This window comes from Sciurus carolinensis, chromosome X, assembly GCF_902686445.1.
Source record: "Sciurus carolinensis chromosome X, mSciCar1.2, whole genome shotgun sequence".
Classification (NCBI taxonomy): domain Eukaryota; kingdom Metazoa; phylum Chordata; class Mammalia; order Rodentia; family Sciuridae; genus Sciurus; species Sciurus carolinensis.
The window spans coordinates 83421351-83443417 of NC_062232.1; the positions used below are offsets into that span (position 1 = coordinate 83421351).

Genomic DNA, 22067 nt, shown 5'->3' on the forward strand with positions numbered 1-22067 from the left:
GACGTGCACAATAAATGCCAGCTGACTGGGGGTGGGGGCTGCTCCCTGACAGATGCACACTTGTCAGTGCTCACAGGAGACAGGGGCAGAAAGTGGCGGCTGTGCTCAGCATAAGCTCCAAGAAAGGAGATGGGGGCAGGGCTGACAGGTGGGGGACAGGGAGGTTGGGGGAATGTGGATGGAATGTTGAGAGAACTGGGAGAGAAAACACCCTCAAAGCAGGACACAGGGGTGCCGGGTGCAGAGGAATCCCTTGATAAAGGGGATTCCTTGACTGCCTGCCTAGGGAGGAAGGCCGGTGCCCTTGGTGTTTGTGCATTGCTTAGTGGTGGTGGTCGGTGGTGGCCATTGTGGGGGTGATGGGGGAGCTCCCTGTCACGCATCCATGCACATCCAATGCATAATTATCACAGTAAGGATTGCCACTTGCCCGGTGCCTGCTTTACCTCTAACTCTCCTGCACAGCTGCTGTGTCGCACCTGCTTCCAGCTCTCCTTTCTGTCTTGGGATCCCAAGCACTGCTTCCTGGCAGGGTGAGAGGGCTGTCTGCTGCTTCATTGGGGTGAAACTCTCTTCCTCCACAGCTCCCTTTGTACCTCAGGTGGGGCCCAGGAAGGGAACAGGGGAGCCCTCCATGAACTCCCTGTGGGGGTGGTAGGGCAGATGTGGAGGGTGCTTGGCACGACCAGCCTCGGCCTGTCCATCCATCTGCACACCCCTCCATACTGTCCCTCCAAGGTGCCCTCACCCCTGTGAGGCAAGGCAGTGCCCCTGTGGGCTTGTGGAACCATGGGTCCACAGGGCTGGCCAACTCATTCTGCCACGCCCTCCCCTCCCAGGGAGCTTTCATCCCTGTCTCCCCAACGTCATGTTCCCTGCAGGTTTGTGATGTATCAGGCAGTGGTCTCCTTCCTCCAAAGCCACGATTTCCCTTGGATGGTGCTGCTTCTGTGCCAGGTGCCCTCTCCCGGACAGTCTCCCCAGGATGCTGCTGCGGGTCACCATGCCCTGGCCAGCAGTGGTCTGTCTGCCCACAGGGTGCTCTGCCTTCTGCCTGCTCTCCTCCACATAGAACCATGTTTCCTTTTCATTTCTTCTTTTCCTTTCCCCTGGAGTCTGGGTTCCAAGTGGTTTAGCGCTTTCCTGCTTGTACCATGCGTCCCACACTCTATGCTGACCCGAGCACCTTCCAGGTCTCCCTACCAACTCTGGGAAGCCCTCCACCTGGGAACAGGGACGCTGCATCTTCCCAGCCCTGTGCCTTGGATGGCCAGCAAGAGACCTGTGGTCATTGCCATGCCATACCCCCCATGGAGGCTCACTCCCACCCCTGACCTGGGGCCTCCTAGGCTGACTCTGGGGCCCCGACTTGTTTCCCAATAGCAGCTGATGGGACCACCCGTTCCCCCAGGCAAACCACAGTTGGGCCAGGTCATCTGTTTGACAAGGAGGATTTCCCTGCCGACAGCACCTTCATCCTCTTTCCCTGTCCAGCCTGCCCTGCCAGCACTGTCTTCATGATGCCTCCTCGCTCCTAGCTTGTGGCCCAAATTAGCATGTGCCTCCCCATTCCCCTGCACGCTACCACATTCCAGGTGCTCATTTGTGTACAGTTGTCCCTCATCTTCCGGGCACTGGAGGCTTCAAGGCTGCAGCTGACTCCTAACTCAGGGAGGGGCTCAGAGGCTTCCTACTCATCTCCTCCGCAGCTCTCTCACTGGGAAGCCTGCAGGCATATCCAGGCGCCTCCACTGTGGGGCCTCAGCCCAAGGCAAAACCTTCCTTGTCCGTTTCCTGGCACTGCCCTCCCCAAAACACTCCCTGTGTCTGGAGGTGCAGCCCTCTGAACTGCCCTCGGACAGTTTATAGGGATGCCAGGTAGAAGCCCAGTTCCATGGGGGCTCTGTCTCCTCAGGGAGGCCTGCGGAGGGGAGTAGGGAGCCTGCCTGCCACCCAGGGCTTGATCAAGACACTGAGAGAGAGGCTTTCAACAGTGGCCAGAGCACCGGTGCCCCCACCCCATAGGTCACACACAATAAAAACAGCCCTGAGCCACCAATCGCAAAACTCACCAGTCTGCTTCAACTACAGGACCGTGTTTCTGGGCTTTCCCGTGGCAAACACTGGGCAGGCTCATCCATGCTGGGCTTGCCAGGTACTGTGGGGAGGTGCCCTGCCTGCCAGGAAGGTGCTTCCGCCCCAGCCTGAGCTGTCTCTTCTATAAATCTGCAACTGCCACCTCAGACTGCCTTCCAGCTCCAGAACGGGCCCTGGTTTTGCTTCTTATTCATCTCGTCGGTACCTTCACATCGAGTACCCGCAGGCACTGGCTTCCACACTGTCCCCTGTGCTGCCTCCTCTCCTGGGGATCCTGTGGTTTGAAGCCCCCCACCCCACAGTCCTGAAAGTGCACGCGACGTTGCAGACATCCAGCTTCCCCTTAGCCGTCTGGTGCCAAGCCCTGCATTCTCACCAGGGCCCAACGTGTCCCTCTCAAAGCAGTTTCCTCCCCACTCTGCTCCCTTTTAAGTGGCACACGTGCACCAGCACAGCCCGACACACCAAGTCAACCCCTGTGCCTTAGCATTGCTCGGCTGCGCCAAGAGGTGGGCAGCTGTGGGCAGGATTTGCTCCTGCCTCCCTTCTAGAATTCACTAATAAGGTCTGAACCCCAGGAGGGCCCTGTCCCAGAGCCCAGCACAGCGCTGTAGAAGGTCGCCCCGCCCCTGCCTGTTACACGTGCTGCATGCATCTTCTCAGTCTGCCACTTCCCTCCTCACTTTGCTCATGGCTCCCTTTTCACCCAGGAGGTTCATTTACCTTGACTGCCTCTGTCTTTGTGGGGGGGCAGCTCAGTATGTCCCTCCTCACTCCTTGATTACTAAAAAGGTCTACTTTATAGTTCCCCAGTGCTTTCATACCTTCCCATTTCAAGTTTTGTCTCATGGGTCTGTCTGCTGGCAATTTCCTTTTGGGCAAGATCTGTGATAGTGATGTGATTCGCCTTCTTTCCCTGATGGAAAACCACTGGTTGAGCACTCCATTCTCCTGCCACTGTGTGGCACAGTGTGGCACCCTCATGCACCCAGCCCAGCAACTCCTCTGTGCCTTCCTGGCACTGAAGTCTCTCCTGAGGCACATCCCTTTCTCCCAGGAACCCCTGATGCACTTGGGGAGCCTCAGCTTGCTGGGTGGCCTGGGGCAGGTGGTGTGTGTGTGTGTGTTGGTGGGGTGAGGCCCGTGGGTGCTTGTGAACGGCCCTCAGCCCCAGGTACCTCGATGGAATTATCAATTAAAAATATGAATGTTCTAATGCCTCATCATTTTTTCTCTGAAAGGGGAGGGAAGTAGAAAAAGACAAAACATTCAGACCAAGTTTTCTAGAAATATATTTTTTTCCAAAACTCTTTTAAAAAACCCTGTACCTTCTTTCATTTTACTCAAATATTTTCTTCCTCTCCTACTTCTCTGGCAGTGGAGAAGTCCAAACTAGTTTTTCTTGTTTGTTCAATCATACTTTTTTTCAATCCCTGGCATGGCCTCCATTAGTCTAGCCATCAGTGTTCTATTGTTCTTTGTTCTTGTACATCTGGATATGGGATGATTTTGAATGAAGGGAAGACAGTTTGATGGCTCAAGTTATTACCACAAATATGCACTCCTAGTAACCATGTCACATAAGCCCTGTGTGAATAAATATTTGAACTTTACAAAGATCAGTTGTTAAGGTATGCATTTATATCGAGTTCTTTATATTTCATTTTCTAGACCTTTAAGTTGAATAGTAGATAATATTGGCGACTTTCTCAACTGGAAGAGGGAATTGAGGTAAGGGAAATGACAGGAGATGTAATCACCAGTCTTCTCTGTCAGCTTGAGTTGTCCCAGGTTTGACCTTGTACTTTTATAGTTTGTGCTGAAGGATGCAAAAACTGTCCTCAGTGTTCATACATTTCCCTGAAGTTATTTGGTCATATCTAATAACCCGTCCCATCTGGGATTTCAGTCTGGGAACTGATTTGAGGCAGGAAACATGAAGTTGATATTTTTCCTTCTTGTCCTCTCCATAAATCTCCTCTTTGATGGACACTTCCTTTAGTTTCTGAGTTCTCACTACCGGTGGCTTGTAGTAAATCTTTTTTCAGAGTCTTCCCGGCCTGGTTCCTGATATGTAATGGGAGGTTTTGGAAATTAGTAAAACTCCAAATTGATGGCTGCAAATCTTAAAAATTAGCTTTGAGAATTCCAATTTTCCTGAGCAATATACAAGCAGTACATTGCTTCCCTTTGTGTGAGTTTTTTGTTCTAATTACTTAATTTTAATGGTGAACAACGAGAATGTGCAGGAATACAGAGGGTCAGTTTGGCAACCAGGACACTGCTTTGTATGCTTTGGTCTTCATAGGGATAGAGCAAAGAATGATGTATGTGGAGTGGGGAAACACACATGTGTTGGACATCTCACGTAATATTAAATATAAGGCTGGGTGATGACTGGTTATCTGATTCTTTACATTCCATTTTAAGTTCAAAGTTAGTTTACTTTAAAAAATATAGGTAACATGTCCTAGTAGCTCAAAATTTAAAAGATAAGAATTTACGTTGATAAAATCTCCCATCCAGGTGAGGTGGTGCATGCCTGTAATCCAAGGTACTTGGGAGGCTAAGGAAGGAGGATCTAAAGTTTGCAACCAGCCTAGGCCACTGAGGGAGACCCTGTCTCAATAAAATTTTTAAAAAAGAAAGAAAATCTTCCTTTAATCTCCCTCTTTTTCACCAACTTCTCAATTCTCTCCCATCAGAGGCATTTTATCAGTTTCTTGTGCATCATTCCAGAGATCTCGTGTGAATAAACTTATACACATACTGTATACACACACACACACACACACACACACACACACACACACACGGCAGTATGTGAATAACTTTGTCAATCCTCAGATGTCACTACAAAAACATCTTCCTTTTATAGCTGATCGTATTTTATTGCATGACTGTGCCCTAATTATTTATTGAGTGCACTATTTATTGTGGATATTTAGGAACTTAAATAGTTTTTCTTGCTATTATAAATAATGCTTCAATAATTAACTTTATACATATGTCATTTTCCCTTTTCTTTCTCTTTTTAGCTACCCAAATTTAGTTGGTTAAATTATGTTTCTTCTTGTTTACTTTTTAATATTAAATATACTTATATCTCTATTGCCATATTTGTCTGCTTTACATGGTATCTTTTGACCCCAATTATTAAGAATAAGAAAATCAACATATGGACATTACCTCCCACCTTCATTTTCTTTCCTCTTCCAATTGTTGTTAGTTATATAATTTCTACTCCATCTGGAGTTATCACCCTTACATTTGTTCTGTAACCTTAATCACTATATTTGTTTTGGTTTTAGTCCTGAACTTACATAGATTTGACATAATTGCTATACTTTTCCTGTATATCCTTTCTTTCCTGTGATCTTGCCATTTTTGCCTTCATCTTTGTGATTGTTAAATTTCTTTTCCCACATTTTCCCTGGGGCCTGACATCCCACATTTCATCTTATTCTTATCTTGCCATCTCTTTGGTGAGGTCTTGCTTAGTTGCTTCATTAAAACTTTCAAGCTCATTTGAAGTATTTGATGACATTTTTCATCTACTTTATGATAACATTTTTCAGATGAGTTTCTTCATCTGCTGTCCATTTTTTATATCCCTTTTCTCCTTTTTTCATGTATTACATGTGTTTATCTCATGCCAGGTACATTTTTATTTCCTGCCTAAAAGGGATATCAGGTTTTCCTGAACCAGTTATTTGCAGAATTTTCATCTAGGACAATGGTCAAAAGTTGTCTTAATGATACCAAGAACTTTCAAGGACTGGGGAGATAGAGATAGCTCAGTTGGTAGAGTGCTTGCCTTGCAAGCACAAGGTCCTGGGTTCGATCCCCAGCACCACAAAAAAAAAAAAAAAAGAACTTTCAAGAGGTAGTGGCAGGACTGTTGAAAGTATAGTCTATCCTCTCCCCTGCTACTCAGCATAAAATTATTTCCAGAGCTCTGAAGGAGACAGACTATTTCTTGCAAATATAACCTATCTCTGATTTATTCTTCAGCTCAATGTCTTTCTGCTTCTTATAACATAATAGGGTTCATCAGGGTTCATCAAGGTTTCTGTAGTCAACAGTGTATTTGTTTCTTATCTTTAAGAAATGCACAAACAGAAGCTGGGTGCAGTGGCACATGCCTGTAATCTCAGCAGCTCTGGGGGCTGAGGCAGGAGGACCCCAAGTTTAAAGCCAGTCTCAGCAAATTAATGAGAACTTAAGCAACTCAGTAAGATCCTGTCTCTAAATAAAATGTAGAAAAGGGCTGAGGATGTGGCTCGGTGGTTAAGTGCCCCTAGGTTCAATAGCAAGTGTCAAAAAAGAAAAAAGAAAAGAAAAGAAAAAAAAACCACAGACAGCTTCTTTCTTTTCTGGCATTTACTGTTTTCTAGTAGCTGACAAAAGAGTGCAGCTAGAGCTTCTGGGAAATTAACTGAACAAACCATCAAGCATAAAACCAATTTACAAACCCACAGAGATACTCTCTGTGAAGGAGTCAGAGCCCAATATACTAAGAGCCTTGGTTTGGACAAAACCCCTAGTCACTCCCAGAAAGGCAAACAACTCCATTTTCACTGCCAGCTTTCCTGAACTTGTCATACCTCATAGTACAGAAAGCAAAGGTACTCACAATAGTTTCTTCTTGTTTGTTAAACTGAATTCATGCCTACTAAGAGAGAAGTGAATGACATCAATGATGCTTAAATCACACCCCATTGCATCTTTAGTTGAAGTGACTTTCTAGTATTAATTTTCATGGCACTCACCATACTTGTATTTTCTGTTTCCTTTGACTGTATTCCCTAATAGATGATAAGCTCTATGGACACAGGAATAGTGCCCATTTTGTTTACTATTGAATCTCCATCTGTCTGGCACATAGTTAGTGCTCAGCATCTATTCAATTTGATCATTCAAGTTACAATTATGGTTCTGGACAACAGTTTGTACTTCTCTATGTGTTTTTTAAATAACTTTAATAAATGTGTATTATTTTTTGCAAAGATAAAATTTGTTTTTAGAAATATGTTAATTAGTATTTACAGCAGATGAATGAAAAAGACTGGAATGTGACATACTCAGTATCTTGCTGTTCCTTGGGTTCCTGTTCTCTTCTCTTTCCAAGAATCTCATTCATTACCATAACTTCAACTATCACCTCTATCTTAATGACTCACAAGTTTATAAAGTTCAAGTCTTGAGTTCAAGATCAAATTATTTGATGCCTACTGACTGCATATCCCACAGATATTTCAGTTCAACATATTTGAAATAGTGTCATCATTTCCTGGTCCTATACCAAAACTGTTCCTTCTGCTATGTCCTGTTTCAGTGAACACGACTACCATCTACTGCTGTACACATGCTAGAACTCCAATCATTACTGGTTCTTCCTTCTTCTTCATCCTACATTGCTAGCCTTTCACACCTCATTAATTTTTCATAAATATTATCAGAACAATACACATATGACAACAAAACATTTCTTGTAGAGTTTATGATGAAAACAGTTTCCCTTCCTACTTTTCCCTAGACTTGGTACCACTCTTTACATTGCAAACTTTTCTTAACTTTGCAGGTGCAGTGGTTCTCAACTACAAGTGATTTTGCCAACCAAGAGGACAGTTTTCAGTGCCTAGATATATTTTTGGTTGTCACACACAGGGATAAGGGTGCTACTGGCCTTCTTGTGGATAAATCTAGGGATCCTACAAGGCACAGGATAGTCCTTGGCCCAAATGTTAATGATTCCAAGGTTGAGAAACCCTCTTCTTGTGGTTATCTTCAAAAGTACACAAATATACTTATATCTGTAATGACCTCCTAATAGGAAAATAGGACACTTTAGCTCATTTATATTATCTTTCTCCCTCCCCTTCTTCTATTCTCAGTATTTATAGTGTTATTATTATTTTAGTTTAATCATACAGTACACAAATATTTCTTGAACACCTTTGTGGACTGGGAAGTATTCAAAAGATTTGGAATTCAGTAGTGAGCAAGACAGAGATAACTTTTATTATTTTTTCTTTCTTTGGAAGGAAGTGAAAATTAAAAATCAATTAAATAAGGTAACTACATTTAACTTTTTAAATTTTTTGTTGCAGATGAACTCAGTAGCTTTATTTTATTTATTTATTTATTATTTGTGTAGTACTGAGGATTGAACCTAGTTCTTCACAGGTGCTAGGCAAGCAGTCTACCACTGAGCTACAACCCCAGTCCTACATTTAAATTTAAATTATATATATGCATATGTATATAAAACTGTTGTAATTAATAAACTTCCACTAGTATTTATTCAGTTTGCACTTTTTAAAATGAAGGTAAAGGCCCTGCTATTCTTTCTTATACCCTTTTTAAATATTCTTCTATATTCCACATTTTGACAAGTGTACATTTTTATTAAGTCTTATGCTTATTTGAAATCTCATCCATACAGGTGATCTGTAAATTGTTTCTAAAACTATAGAAGAGGGGTTCAAGTACTAAGATACTTCATGGTTCAGCAATGAGTGGCATTTATATAGTCACAATCATCTAAATTCAGTTCATGATTATCAATGTCTGCAGTTGAAAATAGAAGGCTTTCATAGAAGACTTGGTTGCTATAGATCAGAAGGTAAAAGAAAACTGACATTTAGCTGCATGCACATGATTATATTGAATCAATTCATTCTTTCTATTAGAAGGGAAAATTCCCTTTTATTTTAAAACCTCATGTAGGTATCTCTTTTACAGTAATAACACCTGATTAGTTTCTCAATCCCTAAGGAGTTTTCACAAGTTCAACTCAGGCCTTTCTTGGGGTGTGGGAGGATTGCCTTTATATTCCTTAGATCACTTCATGGTGTATCTATCTACTTTCTTCTGGCAAGGTATAAACCAACGATGTCAGGTTATGAATGCATCTTTTACTAGGAATATTTACCTGCATCCCTCTTAGTAACTTGGGAGCGAGCTCAAAATCAGTCCCACCTCATATTTACAGTCAGATCCTAGGGACGCTTGGGATTAGCTTCTAATTTAATCCATCCCACTATAGTTGCTTAGAAATGTTCTAGAATCCAAGGTCAAGCCCCTTGTGTCACTAAAGGGAGACTATTTTCAGATTCAGGATTCAATAGATTCTTTTCCCTTCCATTACATCAAATGCTGAACTCATTCTATACCTTAACTACCTGTACTTTTTAAGCAAAGACACATTTTTGTTCTGTATATCTGTGGTCTATTATTTCATAAAAACATTCCAAATCTCAGTGGCATTAAAGAGCCATTTTAATTTTTTTTATCATGTGTATCAATGACTTGTATTAATTTACCTAGTTGGTTCTTTGGCTGGTCTTGCCTGAGGTCATTTATATGAGTAGAGTCAGCTGGCAGTTCATCTGAGGGCTGGTTTTCCTATAGCTAGGGTTGCCATATCTAGTATGATATGGCATCATATCTATTATGATGTGCCATATTTAGCATTTTGTTGCTGTGACAAAACACCTGAGGAAAACAACTTAAAGGAGGAAAGGTACATTTTGGCTCATGGTTTCATATTGCTTTTGGTGGTAGAGCAAAGCTGATCACCTCATGGTGGTAGGAGGAGAGAAAGAGAGAGAGAGGGAGCGAGAGAGAGAGAGACAGAGACAGAGAGAAGAAGAAGCAGGAGGAGGAAGAGGAGGAGGAGGGGGGAGAGGAGGGGACGGGAAAGGAGGGAAGGGTTGGGGAGGGGAGAGGAGAGAAGAAAGGGACCAGGGTCTGACATCTCCTTCAAGAGAATGATCCCACTTGTCCTCATTTCCTTCACTAGACCCTACCCGCTAAGTTTCCAACAGCTTCCTATAGTATCATCAGCTGGGGACCAAGCCTTTATCACGTGAGCCTTTGGGGACACTTAAGATCCAAACTATAACAAGTAACACATAAAAATATAGGGTACTCAGTTAAATTTGAATTCCAGTTGCACAATTAGTATTTTAAAGTATATTTGGGACATACACTAAAAAATCTGATGTTCAGCTGAAATTCAGATTTAACTGGGAGAACTATATTTTACCTGGCAACTTTTTCTAAGGGTTCTCAATTGGAAAAGTTTGTCTCTGTTCTTCATGGTCCCATCCTCCATAATTGTCCTGGCAGCTCCACACATGGTGGTTTCAGAGCAGGAAGAGTATAAGCCATGCTATTTGAATCTCTTCTTAGACATGTTTGCTAACATTTAAACTACTTAAAGCAAATTACATGGCCAGACCCAAGTTCATGTGGGAGGGGACCACACAATGCTGTAGATACCAGAAGGCATGATTCCTTGGAAACCATTACTGTAATATTTTCTTAGATATTCATCTAATTGTTTTTCTTCCTTAATTTGCCTCCAGTTTTCTAATCTCTCAATAATTTTCTAATGTCTCAATTCATTTTACCAAGTCACCTGTTATTCATGAGTTCATACACTCCCCTAAATCTTCTGTCATCTTGCTCCAATTTGGTCTAGTTAATCAGAACCTGGTATTTGACTGACACATTTTTAAAACATCAAAAGTTGAATGTTTTCACTGATATGTGGAAGCTAACCCACAATAAGTGGGGAGAGGAGGAGAATATATATTCAGTAGATTAGACAAAGGTGGATGAAGGAAATGCAGGGAGATAAGAAAAGGAAAGACAGTGGAATAAATCTGAAATATTTTTTCTGTGTACTTACAGGAATACAACATAGTGAATCCCACCATCATGCACATCTATAAGAATGGGGTCCTAACTAGAATAAGATATTATATACAATTATATGCAATTATATCAACATGAATTCTACTGTCATGTATAACTAAAAAGAACCAATAACATTTTTAAAAAAGAAAAATGTAATCTTAACTGCTTTCTCAAGTTGGGAACACTATTTCCTAGACTCCATATTTACTTTAGACTTATTACCTCATTTTTCTGAAGTACATGCTCAAATACTTCTGAAAAGAAGTTCTATAAGAAGTAAAATTTCTTAGTACTTCCAGTCCTAAATACCTCTTTTATTTTTATGGTGCTGGGGATTGAACCTGAGGCTTTGTGAATACTAAGCATGTGCTTAAATAACATCTTTATGGGCAAAACATACAAGCTGGATAGTGTATTCAGGCATAGAATACTAGAAGGGAACATATTCTCTAGGTGTAAAGACATTTAAAATATGTGGATATTTAGAATCAAGTACTATGAATAGTAAGTCTGATGTCAATCTGATTGGTATGTGACCCCTCTATGCAGGGAAACTCTTGGGGTCTCCTTTTCAATTCTTACTATTATAAGATATTTGGGGATATATTTAGATTAAAGTACATTGTATTGATTATATCAGGCACACCATACACCTACCTTTCTTTTAGTTAAAAAAGAAAGCAAGAAAATAGCAAAGATTTATGTAACTATCAACTACAATTAGCAACAAATGTTAAATTTGCTGTGCTTTATCATAATCTTTTTCTTAATAAATAAAATTAAACTATATATTTTGTTGCATTCACAATTTCCTCTAACCCTTTCCAGAAGCAATTTAGATATACTAAATAATATATAGTACCATCTCAGATATTTTAATTAAATAAATAGCATTTTTACAGTATCTTTCTGCAAACTGATACTTCACCCAGTATTAGGTTTCTGAAAATAATCTAGACTGATGCATACAGGACTAGTTAACTCATTTTTACTGCTTTATAAATTTGATTATATAAATATATGACATATTATTTATTCAGAAACCTCCAGCAGACATCAACCTTACACTGAAAGAGACTATTAAAATCAGAAACATGAGAAATATGCACTGTATCATCAGTACTGCTGTTCTGGAGGGCCTTGTCAGTGCAGTGAGATAAGTAAAAGAAATGAACTATGAACTATTGAATAGCGGGAGATAAAAATGTCATAATTTGTAAACTGTTTGTCTACTAGAGAAATCAGATAGAAAAAAAGGTAAAATAATAAAATTAATAAGAGAGTTCACAAAAAAGAGCCTGACAGCGGAGTGGCAATTCCATATCAATAATTTTCTACACGGCAGAAAAACTGTTTCTTAGTAAATTTATTTTTGAATGGGAAATGCATACATAATATAATACTCAAAAGTAAAACAGGACAAAAATAGTGTCCTATTGATCTTTTCCCTCACTCACTCAATATACTTGCCAGGAGAAAGAAAAACAAAATTCACGATGCTAGAATTTTCTACAACATATAAGAAAATGTAAAATCATATATGCTAATGAATGCTATTACAGCATACATAATATTTATATTTGGACATAAAACACTCTTCAGGAACTTGGTTTGGTCTTGTACAGACATGGTGATTTGAGAAAACAAAAAGACATTATTGCCCAGATACAGATAGTGCTAAAGTCTCAGGTTCCCAAGTTTCTCGTGGGCCAGAAAGTTACTTTGAAAGGGTACCGGGGGCTGAGGGCCACTCACAAGCACCCACGGGCCTCACCCCACCAACACACACACACACACCACCTGCCCCAGGCCACCCAGCAAGCTGAGGCTCCCCAAGTGCATCAGGGGTTCCTGGGAGAAAGGGATGTGCCTCAGGAGAGACTTCAGTGCCAGGAAGGCACAGAGGAGTTGCTGGGCTGGGTGCATGAGGGTGCCACACTGTGCCACACAGTGGCAGGAGAATGGAGTGCTCAACCAGTGGTTTTCCATCAGGGAAAGAAGGCGAATCACATCACTATCACAGATCTTGCCCAAAAGGAAATTGCCAGCAGACAGACCCATGAGACAAAACTTGAAATGGGAAGGTATGAAAGCACTGGGGAACTATAAAGTAGACCTTTTTAGTAATCAAGGAGTGAGGAGGGACATACTGAGCTGCCCCCCCACAAAGACAGAGGCAGTCAAGGTAAATGAACCTCCTGGGTGAAAAGGGAGCCATGAGCAAAGTGAGGAGGGAAGTGGCAGACTGAGAAGATGCATGCAGCACGTGTAACAGGCAGGGGCGGGGCGACCTTCTACAGCGCTGTGCTGGGCTCTGGGACAGGGCCCTCCTGGGGTTCAGACCTTATTAGTGAATTCTAGAAGGGAGGCAGGAGCAAATCCTGCCCACAGCTGCCCACCTCTTGGCGCAGCCGAGCAATGCTAAGGCACAGGGGTTGACTTGGTGTGTCGGGCTGTGCTGGTGCACGTGTGCCACTTAAAAGGGAGCAGAGTGGGGAGGAAACTGCTTTGAGAGGGACACGTTGGGCCCTGGTGAGAATGCAGGGCTTGGCACCAGACGGCTAAGGGGAAGCTGGATGTCTGCAACGTCGCGTGCACTTTCAGGACTGTGGGGTGGGGGGGCTTCAAACCACAGGATCCCCAGGAGAGGAGGCAGCACAGGGGACAGTGTGGAAGCCAGTGCCTGCGGGTACTCGATGTGAAGGTACCGACGAGATGAATAAGAAGCAAAACCAGGGCCCGTTCTGGAGCTGGAAGGCAGTCTGAGGTGGCAGTTGCAGATTTATAGAAGAGACAGCTCAGGCTGGGGCGGAAGCACCTTCCTGGCAGGCAGGGCACCTCCCCACAGTACCTGGCAAGCCCAGCATGGATGAGCCTGCCCAGTGTTTGCCACGGGAAAGCCCAGAAACACGGTCCTGTAGTTGAAGCAGACTGGTGAGTTTTGCGATTGGTGGCTCAGGGCTGTTTTTATTGTGTGTGACCTATGGGGTGGGGGCACCGGTGCTCTGGCCACTGTTGAAAGCCTCTCTCTCAGTGTCTTGATCAAGCCCTGGGTGGCAGGCAGGCTCCCTACTCCCCTCCGCAGGCCTCCCTGAGGAGACAGAGCCCCCATGGAACTGGGCTTCTACCTGGCATCCCTATAAACTGTCCGAGGGCAGTTCAGAGGGCTGCACCTCCAGACACAGGGAGTGTTTTGGGGAGGGCAGTGCCAGGAAACGGACAAGGAAGGTTTTGCCTTGGGCTGAGGCCCCACAGTGGAGGCGCCTGGATATGCCTGCAGGCTTCCCAGTGAGAGAGCTGCGGAGGAGATGAGTAGGAAGCCTCTGAGCCCCTCCCTGAGTTAGGAGTCAGCTGCAGCCTTGAAGCCTCCAGTGCCCGGAAGATGAGGGACAACTGTACACAAATGAGCACCTGGAATGTGGTAGCGTGCAGGGGAATGGGGAGGCACATGCTAATTTGGGCCACAAGCTAGGAGCGAGGAGGCATCATGAAGACAGTGCTGGCAGGGCAGGCTGGACAGGGAAAGAGGATGAAGGTGCTGTCGGCAGGGAAATCCTCCTTGTCAAACAGATGACCTGGCCCAACTGTGGTTTGCCTGGGGGAACGGGTGGTCCCATCAGCTGCTATTGGGAAACAAGTCGGGGCCCCAGAGTCAGCCTAGGAGGCCCCAGGTCAGGGGTGGGAGTGAGCCTCCATGGGGGGTATGGCATGGCAATGACCACAGGTCTCTTGCTGGCCATCCAAGGCACAGGGCTGGGAAGATGCAGCGTCCCTGTTCCCAGGTGGAGGGCTTCCCAGAGTTGGTAGGGAGACCTGGAAGGTGCTCGGGTCAGCATAGAGTGTGGGACGCATGGTACAAGCAGGAAAGCGCTAAACCACTTGGAACCCAGACTCCAGGGGAAAGGAAAAGAAGAAATGAAAAGGAAACATGGTTCTATGTGGAGGAGAGCAGGCAGAAGGCAGAGCACCCTGTGGGCAGACAGACCACTGCTGGCCAGGGCATGGTGACCCGCAGCAGCATCCTGGGGAGACTGTCCGGGAGAGGGCACCTGGCACAGAAGCAGCACCATCCAAGGGAAATCGTGGCTTTGGAGGAAGGAGACCACTGCCTGATACATCACAAACCTGCAGGGAACATGACGTTGGGGAGACAGGGATGAAAGCTCCCTGGGAGGGGAGGGCGTGGCAGAATGAGTTGGCCAGCCCTGTGGACCCATGGTTCCACAAGCCCACAGGGGCACTGCCTTGCCTCACAGGGGTGAGGGCACCTTGGAGGGACAGTATGGAGGGGTGTGCAGATGGATGGACAGGCCGAGGCTGGTCGTGCCAAGCACCCTCCACATCTGCCCTACCACCCCCACAGGGAGTTCATGGAGGGCTCCCCTGTTCCCTTCCTGGGCCCCACCTGAGGTACAAAGGGAGCTGTGGAGGAAGAGAGTTTCACCCCAATGAAGCAGCAGACAGCCCTCTCACCCTGCCAGGAAGCAGTGCTTGGGATCCCAAGACAGAAAGGAGAGCTGGAAGCAGGTGCGACACAGCAGCTGTGCAGGAGAGTTAGAGGTAAAGCAGGCACCGGGCAAGTGGCAATCCTTACTGTGATAATTATGCATTGGATGTGCATGGATGCGTGACAGGGAGCTCCCCCATCACCCCCACAATGGCCACCACCGACCACCACCACTAAGCAATGCACAAACACCAAGGGCACCGGCCTTCCTCCCTAGGCAGGCAGTCAAGGAATCCCCTTTATCAAGGGATTCCTCTGCACCCGGCACCCCTGTGTCCTGCTTTGAGGGTGTTTTCTCTCCCAGTTCTCTCAACATTCCATCCACATTCCCCCAACCTCCCTGTCCCCCACCTGTCAGCCCTGCCCCCATCTCCTTTCTTGGAGCTTATGCTGAGCACAGCCGCCACTTTCTGCCCCTGTCTCCTGTGAGCACTGACAAGTGTGCATCTGTCAGGGAGCAGCCCCCACCCCCAGTCAGCTGGCATTTATTGTGCACGTCGGCCTGGCCTTTCTCTTCGTGAAGACTGCAAGCTCAAGGACAAGGACCATGTCTCTCTCTTTTTGCCAATCAAAGCACACAAGTTTATTGATGATACACACAGATGCAGACTTGGGCGGGGGAAGTTAAGTCGGTACAATGGATACAAGGGGAGTGCACTGTTTGGATGAACAGGTTCACCATCCACTGGCTGGTGTCGAAGAAAGAGAAAAGGAAAATACTTTGACATAGGCAGCGGCAGATGCATTTTCAGCGTGAGCTCCCAGATGGGCCTGGCCTCTGCAAAGTGGTCCCGCTCAGACAGGGAGACCGTCACAGGCAATGAGAGCTCTGGTGGTGCTCTCGTTTGATGTGCGTTATCCGCGGCAGGCGCCACAGCAAGCCCTTTACTGCATGAAGAGGGCTGCAAGGGAGTAATTTACAATGCACGATGCCTGCAGACTGCAAAACCAACGAATTACCCAAAGCTCTGCGGCGGGCGCGGGGTGGGGGGCCTGCCTGGCCAATAAGAGTGTGGTCCTCAATGTAGCTTCTGAACGTGCACCCAACCACAGGGTGACTGCCTAAGGCTGGATCCTCAGTAGCACCCACTGCAGATTCTTTGACATCTGCAAACCTAACAGGGTTCGTTTGTGTGGATTCAGTCCCATGCTGTCCCAGAAGGCCATTTAAGGGGTGAGAGTTTCCAGGAGAACCTCTCTGTTTGCACTTCTGACAAAGAGGGACATGAATGAGAACAGCATCTGGGCACCCAGCAACTCCCCCGCCAAGACTGGCTTTTCAGACAAACCCATCAGCGGTTCTAAAACCTGAACCTTACCACAGCTACTTTCCTCAGATATCAAAGGGAACTTCAAGTCTGAAACGGACTTGGCAAGCATGTTATTAATAACTGTCATGCTTATTAACAAATTTAATCCGGCCTGCTGCAGAAATGAGTTGCAGCAACGTGGCACAGTCTCCTGACACACTTCATTGATGTACATCTTAATCTGGCCCTGATTTTCAGTACTGGCATTCGAGTTATCTGGGGCACACAAAGCTTCCTCCCTCACGGTGGGGTGGGGGGTGGGGATCTTGTTTCCACAGATTGAAAGGCTGGACAAATGACTACTGATATCGTGGCTAAGTGAAAAACCAGCATCCTTGGGCTCAGCAAACAACTTTTTTCCCTGAATAGAAGGACACTTGGAGAGGTCAAGAATACAACTGACATTTTTAAAGCTTTGAGCACTCCAGGTATTTTTATGTTCATATGGGAATGGCCGTTGTTTTATTGGGTGTGCTCTGTTGGCCTTGCCACCCCCTGAGTGCCTGTCCTCTGTGCCACCTGGGGCCCCAGGTTCAGTCCAATCCTCATCCTCACTCCAAGGGCGAGCCATTGTTGTGAAATCAAACCAAATCTCGGGCTCCTCTTCATCCAGTTCCTGGTCATCATCCCATTCATCTTCGTCCTCCTCCTCCAACTTGTCACTGTCATCTCTTCCTATGGTCAGTTTGTAAACACAGTAGCAGGCACCAGCCCCAATCATTAGTCCTGCTGCCATCCAACCCATTTCCCGGGCCCGGCCCATGTTTAAGACTGTGCCAGCCTTGAAGCAGGATTGGGAGGGCCTTGGTCCACCTGATAGAAGAGAACTCTTTGGGCCAGGGTGAGAGATAGTGATTTTCAGCCTCTCCTAGGCTCCTGTAGCTCTTGTGATGAATCTATGAGTGAGAAAGAGTATAAGATCTCTGGGTTGTGCCTGGGGTTGTACCTTACCAGACAGGCAGATTGGAGTTTGAGTTCTTGTTGAGATAGTTGGATTATTAGGGAACTATTTCCTTGTTCTTTTAGTTTTCCCCTGTCCACCCTGAGGATACACCGTTTGTGCTTTAGGATCCTAATAGAAGGGCAGGAACTGGGGATCTGGTTATGACATCCAGGAGGGTGGCAAGAAGATCTAACTCTCAAGTAGTTTCTTCCTTCACCACACGAATCTCCACCCTCAAAATCTCACAAGCAGTTTTCCAACCAACCTTTACTAAAGTCAGACGAATTCCTCCTTCTTCCCTTGTCTTCTTTTGTCAGTGTCCCCTCCACAGTGATAGATGAATAGAGTCTGAAGAAGGACAAATGGAAAGACAGGTAGGTGGCAATAGAGGACTGAAAGTGTAGTGAATGGATCAGCACTGAACACACAGGTCCCAATATTCGATTTTCTGAATGTTGGGCCTTTAAGTTTAAAATATTTCTCACACCCTCTTGACTTTCCTAACACGAACTTCCCCCGCCCCCCTCGTCGTCCGCCATTTCCCCAGCAAAGGCCGCCACACCCCTTTCCCTGCACTGAAATGGGAGGGGGTGTGGAGAAAGACGGGGCCAGGAGAGGGCGACTCGGACCCGGCCGGCACAGATCCCAGCCCCCTTCCTCCGCCACCCCCATCCATGGTCCCGGGCTAATCCCCCACCTTCACACCACCCTGCATGGTTCCCACCAAAGCAGTTTGCTCCTTCTCTCGCCAATACTTGCGCTGCGACCTACAGACCTGCAAAAAGACAGGGGACCGAGGGGACGGAGTGCTTGGTGGACCGACCAGCACCCGGGACGTGGTGCCCGGATTGTGGAACCTTTCTTTCCTTGCATTCTCCGAAACCGCCATTCACTCCCCTCACCCCCACCCGAAGCCCGCCACTTCTCTTGAGTAAAATGAGCACGGGGTGGGGTGGGGATGGGGGTGGGGAAAGGCATTTAAAAAGTAGGCGAGAAAGGGGCACAGCCTCCGTCGGCCCGAACTTGGACCCGCCGCGCTCTGGATCTTCTCCCACCCCCATCTCCTTCCAAGTAGCGTCAACCCTCGCACCGACCTGCACGGTCCGAGCTAGTTTCCTTCTTCCTTCACACGCCTGCAGAGTAATAGGGGGTTGGTACCCAGACGGAGGCGACTAGCAGGACTTCTGCTCTAGGCGGCTCTTAGTCACGTGACGGCCACGTCACCGGCGAGCTCTGGCCCCCAATTTCCACTCCCACAAGCAGTGCGGCAGGCGCCAGCCTGCCCCGTACCTCCCCCCATCACAGTGGGCCCTGTCTGTCTTTTCCTCTATAAAAACTCCAGAAACCAGAAGTGACCCTATCTCTTTGGTGTTTGAATTTGACTTTCTGTTCAGGAAGGGGCAGCATCTTTTCTGGGTCTTCTCTGCCCTTACACTTCTTGGAGAATTGTCTCATCTTTTCCTTGACTCTGAAACTCCTGCATCGCCTTCCTTAATTTCTACCCCTTTCTGTGTTCAGTCTCTGCATCAAAATTGGCTGAGGAGGAGCAGTAAAAGAAGCTCAGGTAGTAGTGAGATTTTTATTAATATTTTGATCCATTTATGTTCTGTTGTTCCTCCTTTTATAATTGACTCATGATATGCTATTTTGTAATCAGAAAATACAATAAAGTTGTTTCCATTTGGGAAAAAGACCAGTTCTAATCTTATTTTTAAAGGTATGTAACATAAGCAAGATTTTCCAGTTAATAAGAAGGCCTCACTGAATTGGCAAAGTTAATTTGTTCCACATTGAAAATATTTTCCTCTAAATTACAGCTTTAAAACACCATATTAAAGTGTAAAAACACATCTTTACAAATGAAACCAGTCTCCAGGGCTTTCAGTATGATTTATAAATTGACAAACAAATGAATGAGAAGGTCAGTGTTCTGATTGTGACCATTTTAGATGAGTAAACCACTGTCCATATCTTCCTCCTGGCTGAACTCATAGTATTAGATGTCAGGCTCTTGAGATCTTGTAGAAGGCTGCTGAATAGCTTTCACCATGGCTTCAAAGGACAGCTTTCATACTGACTTCAATTTCAGGTGAAGTTTACAACTTCTGATGAACTTTACAAATTAGTAACTTCACAGGTTAGCTTGCTTTTCTTTAAAGGATGTTGTTTAAAATCTATTATGAAGTTTCATGATGCAACCCATAAATCAATCAGAAATTATAGAACTCCATTATCCTATTGATAAAAATGAGGCTTAAGAGGTGGAATTTTCATTCCACTGTGACACTGGTGAGATACCTCTGGGATCTGCTGTCCACATATACTGTCACCATAGCATTGACCACCAGTGTTCATCACTTTCCACTGGCAATGGTGCTGAGGGTCTGTGGATGACTGCGAATCGCTGTGACACCCCTGCTGTTCATCTCATTTTCCCCCTCACAAACTAAAGGACAAAGTATCAGATCCCAAACAGTGGCCAGAAGAAAGAGGTCTTTGCACTCCCTGCCTTGTTACATCTTCTCTGCACCACCTGCCCAAGACCCTCAGAATAATCCCAGAACTCAGGGACAAAGTATGTAGAAGTTAGTACCCAAATATCCACCTGTCTCTGCTGGGGAGTCATACTCTAAATATAGACCCTCCAGGCAGCCTCTTTCTTAGAATGTTGAAATATGACACCCCAGCCTGAGGTCCTCCCTGTGAGGGGGCCGGGTGTGCTGGAGGCCCTTTTGGGAGGTGAGCCAGGGCGCTCATAATGCCTTGCTGGCAAATATTAGAAGTTAGGAACATGTTGCAACTTTCCCGTCTTCTCCAAACCTTTCAGTCCAAACTCACTCACTAGTATCATACCTGCATCTCTCTAAATCTCTACCTCATTTGTTTTACCATAATTCCCTTACATTGTTCTTTTGCAACACTTTAGTTCTCTTAGATATGTGAATTCTATTTCTGAATCTTTACAGGCAGAACACTCAGATTCAACTTCCCATCATTCATTTTTTGGCTGCTAGGTATCTACATAAGTGACTTTTGTTTGTTTTACATGTATACATTAGAAAGAGTTAAGGCATAGGTAAAGTTTAACAAACATGGATGCCTTGGTGTCCTACATGTGGTTCTATAGTACAGACTCATTTTTGCAACATTTAGCCTGGCTTCAAGGACAAACTTCACTCCTACCTGTCCCCATTTTGGTACGTCCTCTAATTATTCCAGTGTATTAACCAACAACACCATTCTCTTAGTTTTTCCGACCTTTCATGGTTTGAATCCATTCCCTCTCTAAATCCCCACAGACATTATAACCCTTTCAGTTCTTTTACTTCTTTGTCATTTCAATCCAGAATTCCTACTATGAAACCTGGGAACAAGCATTTAAAAACTAACTTGGTCTTCATTATAAGACCAACAACAACCATGTATTTAAGGACATGTCATGTGCTTGATATTCCATCTTAAAAGCAAAATAGGAAAATGCTTAAGTGAATCCCTCAGATAAGCCTGTTAAAAGTTCCTGAACCTGCAAAAGGCTCTGTGATGTCACTGTCAAAAGAAACCTTTTGGCTTATATCAGTATGTGGTCACATGTGATATGTGATTTACAAAGTACCTGAAAGCAACAACAAAAAATGGATCAGTGAATGATAACATTAATGGAATTGTAGAGGGTGAAAGGAAAAAAAAAACCTCTAGAATGTTGTTATCTTGAAAAACTATATTCCTTTTTGTATTGTCTCTTAGTGAAGGTAGTCTGATTGCAAGTAATAGAACCTAACCTGGTTAACATAAGGAGGAAAGGCTGAAGACTAGGGTCAACTCTGATGGGCATAGATAGGAGGAAATGTGGGAGGAGGGATGGGAAAGACAATTAAAATGAATTGGACATAACTTTCCTACGTTTATATATGAATACATGACCAGTGTAACTCCACATCATGTACAACCGCAAAAATGGGAAGTTATACTCCATGTATGTATGATATGTCAAAATACATTATACTGTCATGTATAACTAAAAAGAACAAATAAAAATTAAAAAAAGAAAGGAGGAAATTCTAGATGATATCTTCAGGATACTATAAGTCCACCACCATCTTTCAGGTTTTTATCTCTCTGCTCAAGATTCATATTTTAGAAGAGAGTGTTTGTTTGCTCTGTATTGGTCACATCCTTTTGCTAGGGAAATGTAGGTAATGTGAAATGTAAAATGCATTTCCTTTCTTTTCCAGAGAGAAGTGTAAATTATTTCAGATATTGTTGTTGATATGTAGAAGTCCTTTCACTATTCTGGATATTAACCTTTTGTCTAGCTATGACTGAGATGCTGGGGGCCTGTCTGCTATAGCATGTCTTAGTTGTAACTTCCATATTAACTAAACTTTAGAAAAGTACAGTTATAAAGTGGTAATGCATGGGTCGTCCTTTGAGCCAAGGCCTCATGGCTTCTGTGACAGGGTTCTACAAGGTTGCATTTACAGTTCAGGGTCTTGTCCTCAGC

General features: G+C 44.8%; 1 protein-coding gene across 2 annotated transcripts; it reads right to left on the reverse strand.

Moving 5' to 3' along the window:
• Window positions 1-15876: 15876 nt before the first annotated feature.
• Window positions 15877-18785, reverse strand: LOC124972041 (protein ARMCX6-like). Of its 2 annotated transcripts, XM_047536156.1 has the most exons (4): window positions 18661-18733; window positions 18264-18341; window positions 17832-17914; window positions 15877-17519 (listed from the first exon to the last, which is right to left on the reverse strand). In XM_047536156.1, exon 4 carries the CDS (start codon window positions 17384-17386, stop codon window positions 16481-16483), a length of 906 nt encoding a protein of 301 aa, XP_047392112.1. In that variant the 5' UTR covers window positions 17387-17519; window positions 17832-17914; window positions 18264-18341; window positions 18661-18733; the 3' UTR covers window positions 15877-16480. The 2 variants fall into 2 exon arrangements, with proteins under 2 accessions (XP_047392112.1, XP_047392110.1); XM_047536154.1 differs by lacking the exon at window positions 18264-18341 and having other exon boundaries at window positions 18661-18785.
• Window positions 18786-22067: the final 3282 nt, after the last annotated feature.